The following is a 12,583-nucleotide window of genomic DNA, read 5'->3' on the forward strand; positions in this document are numbered from 1 at the left end:
TAAAATAAATCATTTCATACTTACTCTTAGAATAAGTAAATCCCTTCTTTATAAGTATTTGAATAGTTGAGAGCCTTGGACATTTGAGAAATTTGTGATATGTGAATTGTGGAAGACTGAGTAAGGAATTAAGCAAAGATGTTGTGAAAGACTAAGTATGAGACTTAGACGTTTGAGGAAGTCTAAGCAAGATGGTTAGCCGACTGAGATTTGAGAACAATTAAGATATTATCGATTACAACTGATTGACTCATAATATATATATTTGACATGCATCATATGCAACTATATACATACATCCCACATCCACATAATCGTGTTTCACATGCCATTTAATGTTTTTATATGCATACTTAATGGCTCAAGTCAACAATTTTATAGTTATTGACAGAAGAAAGGGGGTATAAACTCAACTTATGATTGTGTAGTTTCTAATAAAATTAAACGAACAGTAAAAATGTACTAAATCATGTGTTAGATAGTGTCACTAGAACAATTCTCAAAGGTGCATTACTTGCAATTTTGTAACCTATCATTTGACCTAACCCTTAGAAGCTGACCGCAAATATATATAATTATTATTATATACTCCAAATTTAGTCGATCCAAGAATATCGAAAACGTTATTTCATATCCAAAACATCTTAGCCCAAGGAAATGTCAATGTACTATTAAAGTAAACATAACTCAATCAAAAGCTTCAAATCGATAAAACTCATGTCATGTTAAAAAAAAAAAAAAAAAAAACTAGACATCAAACTCCTGTTTGAGTAGATAATAGCAACTCAACTTTTTGTTCTACTTTCAGATTGCCATAAGGTCACCGTAATTTCTCATAAGTACTATTGATCCAGCAAACAATCCAGCAGCACGCAGCAATTTCTGCATGTGAAAAAAACAAAGGAACAGAGAATCAGCATTAATTCTAAACTAAGTCAAGCTGCAGGATATAAACAAGAATTAACATGAAGAAATTCCGTTATAATTAAGAAAAATCTAAACAGCACTAAATAGCCATAAGGCTTGCCACAAGTCTTATTCATGTTCCTGGGATCAACACTTCGTAACAGCATTTCCTCTAAATTAAGCTCATGTCTCATGAGTAACCTTATTAACCAAAAAGTGAGAGGTTACAGCAGCTATTCACTACTGCTGGATAATCAATTTCTCGGGTTCAACTGCCTACAATATAATTTCTACAATAATCACAAATCAGGCATCCTGTCCTAAGAATTTCCCAGCAAAACTAATCACAACCAACAATGTTTCACATAAGAGAATGTTTGAATTCCTATGAAACTTAAGAGGACAACGTAGTCTCTAACGTAGTGCTTGGTTGGATGGAAATGGAGGAAAGATGGGAGACTTTTATAAGTTTTTTCTGTTTGGTTCAATTTTTAGAAAGAGAGGGAGCAAAATTCCTCCTCATCTAATTTTAACACTCCTCTAATATTTGGGAGTTTGGAAGGGAAGGAAAGATATTTAAAACATTTTATAAGGATACAAAAATAAATTAGGTTTTAAAATTTCTCCCTTACCTTTGTGAATCAAACAAAAATAAAGAGCTACCACCCCTCTGCCCTATTAAAATCCCTCCCCATTTTTGAACCAAACAGTCCATAAGACGTAGGCAATAAGAAGAGGATCGACATTTTCAAAACTTGAAAGTAACATAGCAGATAAGGGTAAATCTAGCTAGAGGAAGAACTATCCAAAAGTCACAAGATCATTAACACGACTTTAAAACTTGAAAGTAACATAGCAGAAAAGGGTAACAACTAGCTAGAGGAAGAAATATCCAAAAGTCACAAGATCATTAACACGACTTTAAAAATTCAGACATGGGTAGGTGCAAATGCAGTCAACAGTAGCCTCATAATCCACAAACTCACAAGGGATCTTCGAGTTCAAAGAAGATTCAAGAACTGAACTCCTCCAATGACAATGGCAACAGATTCAATACCACAAGGTATAAAATCACGGGGCTATTATGTTGCAATGATGAATAAAAAAAAATGGGGAGGGGGGCAACCAACCCATTTCGCAAGCTAAAGGTACTCATCACAAAAAAAATAAAATTTCAAGTTTCTTCCTTCACACATTAAAACCAAGCACAATTCTCATATGTACAACTGTAAAATTTCAAAATACATAGGGACTATTGCTTTATCTCACTCTCATTGTTTCACAGAACAAAAAATAAAAATGGCAGCAACCTTGGCAATTTGATCTGATGGCATAACAATGAAACTAAGCCATACTGAATCAGATATTAACATAAATCAGAATCAAGGGAAAACGGAAGGGAAGGGTGCGAATCGAATTGAAGAAAAGGAAAGAGGGAGAGAGAGATTACCACATTGAAGGCCCATTTCTCATCGTCGTAGATTTGAGAATTGACGAAATCTTTGAGGTACTGAATCGAAACGACAGAGTCGGCCATTGATGAGATACGAAAGGCGAAAATGAACGAGAGCTTGCTATTAGGGTTGGGGTTTTGGGTTTTGCGTTTTGACGATCAGAGAGACAAAGGACTGTTTTTGTTAACTGGCACGTGCAAGAGCAAGAGTGCCAAAATGCGTACCATTTTTTTTTTCTTTTTGGGAAATATGAATATTTATATATTTATTTTATTGTTTTAATTTGTCGATAAGAAATAACTAAATATTTATATATGGGTTTGCTTTAGATTATTTAAATCATAATTAGAAATTTTGGATCAAACTAATTGGTCCGATGATATAATAAATCGATGTAAAAACAATGATAGAGAACCGATCTTAACTTTTTTTTTCTTTCTATTATACAATTTTTTTTATATTTAACCGATTTTTTTTAACCAACACCGATACAAGTTATAAGTTCACTTATAAATTAATATTATTGTCTCTTATTAGTAATTTTATACCTTATAAGATATATAGTGCGGTCATTTATGTTAATTAAAAAATATACTATTAAAAAATGTATATTTATTTAATACCAATTCAATCACAACTAAATTAAAAATCATGAACATCTTTATTAAGTTTTTTTTTTATTAATAAGATTACGGTAACAATAATAAGAATCAAACTTAAATTATCATGCATTTATCCCAACCTTATTATTATACTGATTTTAATAGTTTTAAAATTACGAACATAAGAATGTAGGAAATTTGGATATTAAATAAACTTGAAATAGGTAGAAATCAAAATTTTTATAGCATTCAGTCCCAAGCGTACCATAGAATTCTTGTTATCCAAGGATTATACTATTCTAGTGTTGCTTATTTGTGGCCATTTGAAATTTGAGTCATTACAACTAGGACGGATTTTTGGGACGTCAAGATTGATCCTTTACCCTCTTCTTTAAAAATAAAATATTGCATATACAATTTTTAATAATCTAAAGCAAAATTAGGTAGCCTTATATTTAATAACATAATTATGTTTGTTTAAGTTTATTCTGTATGAAGCCATCTGTTGAACTATTTTTGAATATTACAACCCCACTATACAGGGGGGAAATCTGAGAACGTGTAAAATAGTGTATTCACTCATTATCTGAATCGGAACGCCTAAAGATTTAACCAATATTTTAAAATTAAATAAAGGTGAATGCACCTTCATGAAGAAAATGTCAACTAAAGCCGATAAAAAAAGACATGCACAGAAATCCTGCTACACTCGCTCTAGGCTTATCGGTGAAAATCGTAGACAGTTTCCATTAGGTTTATGAAAAAATAAAAAGGAAAAGAATACACATAGTACCAATTTACATATAAATCTTCCACAACAGAGATTGATGTGACAACTCAATCGGAGGAACGTTCTAGCTCAATAACTTAGCAAAATGGAAGCAGAGAAGTGTATTGGTAATGGAAAAAATACATGAACTATCCAAAACACTTCTGCAAGTACTAATGAACCCACTAATCTTCCATTGAATGATTGCACCGAGGAAAATCAGAAACCTGAACTTGTACCTAAACAAGGGGAAAAGAAAAAGGTGTTTGGCTTCCTTTTCCTATAAAAAAAAAATAATAATAATAATCAACCCACCAGCTTCTTTGTATTGTTTTTTTTTTTCTTATTTCATTAGCCAATATGATCATGCTGCTGAAGCTGGTGGTGTAGCATTTCGATTCCCCACACCTTGACGTCCACCACGCCCACCTCCATTTTGATTTGGCCGTTGAGAACTCCTAGGTTGCCCTGAGAATTCTCCTTGGTTTCTGAATTCATTTCTGCCATAACCCCGTCCACCACCAAATTTCCCACGCGCCCTGAAACTGTCGCTTCGGAATCCACCTCTTCCTGAAGGATACCTCCCTCTCCCACTACCGCTGACTAGAATAAGAACAAATAGAGAAAAGTGTGTAATCAACATCAATGTGTTAACCTTGTTTTAATCAGCATCAAATATGAATAATGTTTAACTCAACATAAAAGTTAAAAAGAAAATATATCAGTATACCTCGTGTAGTAGTTCTCTTTTCCTCCACAACAGCTTGTCGCTCGCCAACAGTGATAGGGGAAGCCTGAAATTAGTTTTAGCAAGATCCTTGATCAGCATCACATGTCGAGAAATGGATGAAAACCAGACAAAGTAAAAAAAATGCAAATATCCCTACTATAGTAATGAGAAAAGAAAACTAACAAGTAAATAATGATGCTAGAAATCATGTGATGTGACGATGTTACATAGTAATGTTACAATGACGAGAAAATAAAAAATAGAAATCATGTGACCACTGGTGCCTGGTGAGATTATAGCCTTATTGACACCAACCAGCAAATAAAAAGATCAATAAAAAATAAGTTTGTAAACAATAAAACACGTGAAGACAAACAATAAAAAGATGCCATGTATCAGCAAGTTGGATAAATTTAATTTAAGTAAAGATAGATAAGCTTAAGATATCATGAAGATGCAACAAATTTCAGAATAAGTGGAATACACTGTAATTGTTCTAATCTGCACTGCACTGCAGGGTAGGGTACAAAAAAAGAATTCAACAACCACACATTCTCTAGTTATATTATCTAATAAAAGTGAATCATGTAAGTAACATCTTTGCCAAACATTGGGCGATGGTAAAACAGATACATAATACAACACCTAAATGTTTCTATCCTTTATAAAAAACAAAAAACTATTGTTGGACGAGTAATCCAACAGCAAAATTACAAATCCAAAACATCCCATATCCCACTTGGTCCCGTTTACATCAGTTAGACAAGGTTAAAGTTATTTGGACCTGCCCCAAAAAATTCATAGCACCCAGAACAGTAATAGTGAACTTATTGTCGGCATGTTGAGTACTGCAAATGCAATGTTATCTGAAACATTGTAGATAATTTTCTAATTATATGGAAAATTATCTGCATCTTTTTACCAAAAGAGAGATTGGATTAAGAGAAGACAAGTTTAGGATCAAATGTATCTAAAAGAAAATTGAAGTGACACTTACTATGGAGATGACCGAAACTCTCCCCTAAGGTAATTTGGTCTTGTGTTAGGACTATTAGAAAGAGGTTTTAGTTAGAAAAGTGGATTAAATGGAAGAAAATTTGATTAAAAGGGTAGAGGAAAACCTATTGGAAATTTGATTTGTAGATCCTGATGATGTACATCAACCCATATAGCCAACAACCCTATCTAGTAATACTGAACTTAGTTCTTGTTTTTGTTTAAGTTTCTATTCAAGAATGAAAGCATATTTTTCTTCAAAGACAAACATACTCTATTTCCCACCAACATACTAAGGCAATGCCGTACCCATTTTTGAATCAAACTAAATGCTTCCTAATCCCAACTGAATTTTGTGACTTTGAGTAACGTTACTGATCAGCCATCTTACCATCCCATTCACCATGATATGCTTATGACCAACTGTTGCCACTGTATTGCTACCATAACCTATTCTGCTGTTGTCACCACTCACCAAACTCCCGAGTCCCCAGTCCATGCCAATTCCATGGAATTTTAGTCATGACATTCACCACTGTCCCACCATGACAATAAACTTCAACTATGACTCGCTATCATCATAGGTTGTCATAACCATCTTTATCAACTTGTCAACATCTGACTGCTCATGTAGCACAGATTTAGATACCACATGAACACGGACACAGAGATATAGTAAAATAAAAAAACATAGGACACGTAGACATGACATATATATAACATGACAAAAAATATTATATATTGATATGGAGGACTACGGTTCTATACTTTGAAGGCTAAGGAGAGACATGAGAACAATTTCCTTCCTTGTTTCTGTTTTTATCAAGATTTTTTTCTTTTCCTTTTCAAAATCTTGAATTCTCCCTTTATTGTTTCTATTTTTATCTGAATTTTTCTTTTTTTTAAAAAAAAAAATCTCGAATCAGCAAGTTGGGCCACGCGCATCTCAGATTTGGGTCATACGTGTCGGGTTGTTTGGCTGTGCCCGTATCTGCGTATCCACAACTAGGCTGCGTGTCCACAACTAGGCGACGTGTCCATTTTGTGTGTTTATGACTGGGAGTGTCCATTTTGTAGGAGTTTGCGATTAAGATGTGTCCGATTTGTGCAGATGCAATCTGCCTTTGTGTCTATGGCGTGTTTGCTCTAATACAGTGTCAGAGTCTGAGACATGGCAATCCCATGCCATGTCCATGCATCATAGCTCCTCAACCATAACATCGGCTCAATGATTTATTTGCTGAGTGCTGATGCCACCTTCAGTGCCACATCATGTGCCACATCATAACCAATTATCACATTCTAAAAAGCAAGCTGTTTCATCCACTTGGCCATTGCAACACTGTTTCCTATACAGTCTCCAAATTACCATAATATCAAGCACCCAACCAGCTAGAGATGAATGGAAACAAATGGTAGTGATGTATTTTAATTGAGGATAACTTGTGGTCCTCAAAGAAACAAGATTACTCAAAAAAACAAGCAAAATGAGAAACAAAAAAGGCACTGCAAGCTAAAACAAGCCTTGACTTCCTAACTTGAGCCAACTACTCGGACTTGCAACCAAAACCAAAATTGAGTTGTCATGGATATAACATATCAAACAATGATATGTGAGAAGACAAAATATGGGAGTTTGTCAAAGAAACATCAATGACATGAATAAAAAACTTGAGTTGCTTTAATCGGATTTCTAGAAAGACCTTCCGGTTGCAATGCGTGCACAATGTTTCATGAGCAACAGATGCAGAACATACTGAAATCCTGAACATTCCAATTCCATAACTGCTTCAATCAGAAGCTGAAGCTTGGGAAATACAGGCAACATTGATACAACCTAATGCTAATAGTAATATGTACTATCAATAAACTAATAATGTGTTTGGATGAGGAATTTTAAGAGAGTACATTTATTTTTTGTGAATTTAAAATGGTTTTAGAGTGAAATAATTGATGAGGAATTTAGAAAGAATTTGAAATTCTATAATTTGTGAAAGTATTTGATTACTGAAAAAGTAAGAATATGAAATTCTTCATACTTACTTTCTCTTATCTCACCTCTATATTTTTTATTTCTCCTTTCTCTCCTCTCTCTTCCCTCGCTCTCTCATCTCTTTCTTCTTACTCTTCCTTTCTCTCTCCCCTTTCTGTCTTCTGTCTCTCTTCTCCATTCTCTCTCTCTTCACTCTCTCTCATCTCTTTCGTCTTACACTCCTTTTTCTCTCCCCTTTCTGTCTTCTATCTCTCCCCTCTTTTCCCTTCCTCTCTATTCTCTCTCTTTCCCCTATCTTTTCTTTTCCCTCTTTTTCTTCTCTCTTCCTTCCATTTTCTCTTTCTTCTCCCTCTCTCTCCTCTCTGTTTCTCCCATCCCTCACTATCTTCTCTCCCTCTTTCTTTTCTCTCTTTTTTCTCCTACTTCTGTCTCCTATCTATCAATGTTTAGAAATTTGAATTGATTTTATCCAAATAAAATATTTGATAAATGATGAAAATTTAAATCAAAGTAATTCAAATTTAAAGAATTTTAAATTCCCTGAAATTTTAAAATTCCCCCTTACATACACAACCTAAAAATATTCTGAAAGATATTCAAACTTTTAATATTAAGGACATCCACATTCCATGGCCAAATAAACAAACAGCGGTGCAGAACTACAAAAATCAAACAGTTCAAATAAAACTGTACCTCAAGTGCACTGTGCATGGAACTCAAATCCTCAAATTCAACAAAGCCAAAACAGAATCCATGCTGCAAGAAGCCAAAAAAATATAGCTCATAAGCTTGCCTCAGACAATGCTTAGATAATTTGAAAATGCAGACAGTAATATCCAGACCTTGCTACTTCTAACTTGGATGCCACCATGCTTAATAGGACCAAATTTCTTAAAGACCTCTTCAAGTTGTTCAACTGTTGCATTAAATGGCAAGTTCCGTATGTATATGGAGTGACCTTCAACTGTTAAAAGTACAGAACAAGTCAATTAATTTCCAAACTATAATTTAATGCACCAGTATATATGAAGTTATAAACTTTATCAATTCATTTGGCCTCCTTTACTTTAATGTATTTGTTCAAATCTCTTCCGCTCACAAGTCATTTTTAGATGAAACAAATAAGCCATGGAGGAAAATGTGTCTAGATCACAGTTGACTGGTCTGAAAAAGAAAATGGCCATCAACCATGTCAATGAGCACCAATATATACCTTCTTCATGAACATCACTACTTCCAGGTACACTATCACTGCTAGGAGCACCAATATATGCCTCAGGTGCAGGAGTTGATTTGGCAGTACTAGGCCATTGTTCACTGGGTTTAGCAGATGCCATTCTTGCAGCTCGGCTAGGAACATAGACATGACCGGATGCTGTGTTACTTTTCATTACCTTCATGTAAATGAAAATCATTAAGTTAATAAATGCAAAGAAACAGAAGAGTGGCACAAGGCAAGAAAATATATAAGCACAAACGCACAATGGCTGCATATGATCTCCTTGGTGCATCATCCTGGATAGCAGAAGTTGAATCATGAACTGTAACAACATCATTCTGACTTAAATCAGTAGGGGGTTCAGCAACCTCTTCATCAATAACAGATCCTTCGTCCTCATCCTGAGGATTATAAACTTCAGCACCATTATCAAGGTTTTCACCCTCTGCCAAAGTTGAAGTGTCTTCCACAAGATGTTCAGGAGCATGCATATCCTCTAGAAACATGGGTGCAGCAATTATGAATTGAAGTTTAAGCAAACCAAAGAAATGTTGAATACATATATTTATATATATGTGTGTGCGGAGAAAAATCATTCTAACCTGATTCTGGCACATGCACTGCCTCAGCATTTTCATTGATGACATTTACCGAGGCAGAATTTAATTGTGGTGTATCATTCTCCTCAATGTACCTAAAGACGTCATTTAAGACATAATATCCTTTATCTTGTGGAGCCAGAAAGAATGTCTGTGAGAACTTCCTTCTCACATTATCCTTCCCAGTTAAGCATCCAGTTACTAAAACTATCACACCTTTCTCATATGACTCCTGAGCATCTGCAGTTTTTATTTCTGCTGTATAATCTTCATAATTCAGGGAGATAATCTTTTCATTGATTTCCTGATCCAACAGTTAGGTAAGGAAATTCTTCAGAAACCAAACCATTAATTGCTTCTAAGGGAGTACAAATGTTAACACAAGCAAGACATATTACATGACACTTATTTAGCAGGAGAGTGCGCATGTTAATCTTACATTATAATATTAGCTAAGTATACCAACAAGTGTGAATCTTGCCTTAGGCAGCTTGAGCATGCATGAAAAAAAGTGGTATAAGCCCCAATTAATAGAGAAAATTAGATGGATCGTAGCCCTATCACTAAAGGTAGAGGGAACCGAGAGAAACTACAGGTAAAACAATGAAAGATTTAGAGGTCAATGGTTTGTCTATGGACATGGCTAAGAATACAACATTACAAATTTGATCCATGTAGTCTACTTCACATAGTGGGAAAATGCTTGGTTGTTTCTGTTATTGGAGAGGACAAAACAATCTCAGTAATTGTTAAGCTAAATATGTTCCGAGAAGAACTAGTTTAGCCAAATGACAGAACTGTTCATATAATCAATAAAAAAAAATGGATGTTCAGTTATTGCTCTTTCAAATATGTACGAATACCTAAGTTTTACAATTATAATAGTCAATTGTAAAGGTAGAATAGTAAAAAAATTTATTTTACTATTATACCTTTGCTCCTCACAAACCAAGCAAATGGGTCCTTTCTTCCCTTCCCTTCCCTTCCCCTCCTTTGAAACAAGCAATGCTTAGTATATTTTGTTTGAAAAGGACACTTTATCATACCTTTAAACAAAAACTTCTCCATGATATCTGAATCATAATTATTTTAACAGAGTTTTATTTCAGAACAAAACCTAACAACCAATTCTTTCTCTTTATTAAGTGTATGATAACAATATAAATCCCAGAAAACTAACCTCTTACTTAGTTCTTAAAGTATTGCAAGAAACAACCCTCAGGATTTCATATACTAGACTGCTGTACAAAAGCTCGGTCACATTTTTTTCCAAATGCTCTTGATATTAAACTTATATACTTTCAATTCAAAATTTAAGGAAGAAACATCAGTTAAATATTCTTAAATCCAAAGCTACAAATCCATAACAGTTGAACCACAATTGCAGTCATCTAGTGGTTTAATTGGTGCATTTTTATTTCAGTCATTCTATAGTTAAATGAGGACCTGATTTAGAAATAATGTAAGATAAAATGCATAATATGTGACAGGTTGAAAATAACCATTTTCAAAGTGGACACAAATACCTAATTCCAAAGAGTCAATAACAATTTCATTGCATTCTGTCTCTTTATATCTTTCACAGTATTTAAAATATTCATTTGGATAATTATTCTACATACCCATGGATTTGGATGTAAACAATACATGTCTTTATCACCAAAGAAGTGATTTATACATGCATAATCTGGTAGATTTTAAGACTTATAGACTTACCTTTGTAGTTGTCACAGTTGTCATCACACCATTGCTGTCTGATCTGCTTAAGAAACTTGAATCCTGATAAAACCTGTGCACCAAGTTTGGGGATTGGTGCAAAATGTGATAATATTGCTCCACAAAGGCATTGCCAACAACTTGAGCACTGGGAGTGGTGGCAGGGCTTGTTTCTGGCATTGCCATCTGCAATGAAATTTACAGTAATGTAAAACAGAAAAAAATCATTAATGAAATGATGGGCAATATCAATCACCGTTGTGGAAACCAAGAGAAATATTTCAGCTTGCCACCTTGCTATGCCCCACCCCCATCTCAAATTAACTAAAGAACTTGAATAACTTATATGCCATAAAAAGGACAAAACAAATCCTCTTGAAAAAGAATAGATTTTTTTTTACAAAACTCTATAAAAATCTAAAAATAAACTAATCCAAAAGCTCACTCAGTGTCTTGAAATCAAAATTTAGGGAGAAAGCAATTGCAAAGCGTCGGGTCGCAGAGCCTAGAAACTAAGAAAAAAAACACAAATGTAGGGTGGAGAGATAAGATAGAATGAAATTCACATTTGCTGAATGTCAGACACGAATCCTTAAACAATAAACTCGTGAAACAGCTGGCCAGTGTCACCACATGTCCTTTCATCCCTAAAGCAAATGATGAAGCTGAATGTCATGAATCACACGAAAGGATGAAACACTGACCGTGTCAGTAGCTGTTTCCAAAAACTAAAAAGCAGGTTCCCCAGTACAATGATCAGAATTCAGAATGCCTAAACCAATGTCCCCGTTCCATGTCAAATGCGAGTACTATATTAAATTCGCAACAGTATCTAACTATTAGCGCAATAAAACATCCTAATCAAGCCACTAGACAGCAGTACAGTACAATCATGACAGAAACAGTTAAGCAATTTCACACAATTTAGAGTCGAAAAGCCAGCGATCATGAGAATAGTAAAATTCAAGTAAAAGCCCTAAACAGAATCAAAGTGATAACCATCCGAATCGTGGAGAAAAAGAGTTAACTAAACCAAAAGTGTGAGCGAAGAGTAACGCACTTGGTTGAAGGAAGAGTAATTAGTCCAAAACGACGCAGTATTGACAGATCAGGTAGGAAGCAAGGTGGTACAGAAAACCATAACCGAAAAGTAGCGTATCTGAGAATTGTTAAGAGGAAGGAGTTGATGAGAAGACGCACGTGCGTACCTGATTGGTGGAAGACACGATTTACAAAACAGAGAGAGAGATCGACACGACAGAGTCCTTGAAGGGCGTGGGAGGAGAGAGAGAGTAAAGATTCTGAGCTTAGTTTGTGTTGTGTTCGGAGATCACAAGAGACGATGACTCCTGCTGTTGCTTTTTCTTTTTCTTTTTCTCTAAGATGCCTTTACCATTACAAGATTAGATTATTATATTAGATTAGATTACCCATATTAAATTCGATCTTTGTTAGATAGGATTCTTCCATGAAAATATTTTTAGATATTTTTTAAGCTTTTTATTTAATTGAATTTTAATTAAAAATTACTTTGGATTATAATATAAAATAATCATCGTAAATCTAAAATGTAATTTCTGTATTTAAAAATCTATTTAT

The 12,583-nt window shown here is 34.3% G+C and overlaps 2 protein-coding genes across 5 annotated transcripts; both read right to left on the reverse strand.

The window, feature by feature from the left end:
* Positions 1 to 595: 595 nt before the first annotated feature.
* On the reverse strand, positions 596 to 2,545 carry TOM5 (mitochondrial import receptor subunit TOM5-like protein). Its single transcript, XM_020372888.3, has 2 exons — positions 2,357 to 2,545; positions 596 to 882 (listed from the first exon to the last, which is right to left on the reverse strand). Exons 1-2 carry the CDS (start codon positions 2,441 to 2,443, stop codon positions 805 to 807), a joined length of 165 nt encoding a protein of 54 aa, XP_020228477.1. The 5' UTR covers positions 2,444 to 2,545; the 3' UTR covers positions 596 to 804.
* A 1,137-nt stretch (positions 2,546 to 3,682) lies between these two features.
* Positions 3,683 to 12,379, reverse strand: LOC109808369 (Nuclear transport factor 2 (NTF2) family protein with RNA binding (RRM-RBD-RNP motifs) domain-containing protein). 4 transcript variants are annotated; one of them, XM_029273404.2, is made up of 10 exons: positions 12,193 to 12,378; positions 10,985 to 11,170; positions 9,272 to 9,572; positions 8,933 to 9,165; positions 8,664 to 8,844; positions 8,293 to 8,414; positions 8,144 to 8,206; positions 4,462 to 4,525; positions 4,047 to 4,334; positions 3,683 to 3,970 (listed from the first exon to the last, which is right to left on the reverse strand). In XM_029273404.2, the coding sequence occupies exons 2-9, from the start codon at positions 11,168 to 11,170 to the stop codon at positions 4,096 to 4,098; spliced, it is 1,389 nt and encodes a 462-aa protein (XP_029129237.1). In that variant the 5' UTR covers positions 12,193 to 12,378; the 3' UTR covers positions 3,683 to 3,970; positions 4,047 to 4,095. The 4 variants fall into 4 exon arrangements, with proteins under 4 accessions (XP_029129237.1, XP_020226946.1, XP_020226945.1 ...); XM_020371357.3 differs by having other exon boundaries at positions 3,683 to 4,334; positions 12,185 to 12,379; XM_020371356.3 differs by having other exon boundaries at positions 3,683 to 4,334.
* Between the last annotated feature and the right edge of the window lie 204 nt (positions 12,380 to 12,583).

Source organism: Cajanus cajan, chromosome 5 (assembly GCF_000230855.2).
Source record: "Cajanus cajan strain Asha chromosome 5, NIPB_CcT2T_4, whole genome shotgun sequence".
Taxonomy (NCBI): Eukaryota; Viridiplantae; Streptophyta; class Magnoliopsida; order Fabales; family Fabaceae; genus Cajanus; species Cajanus cajan.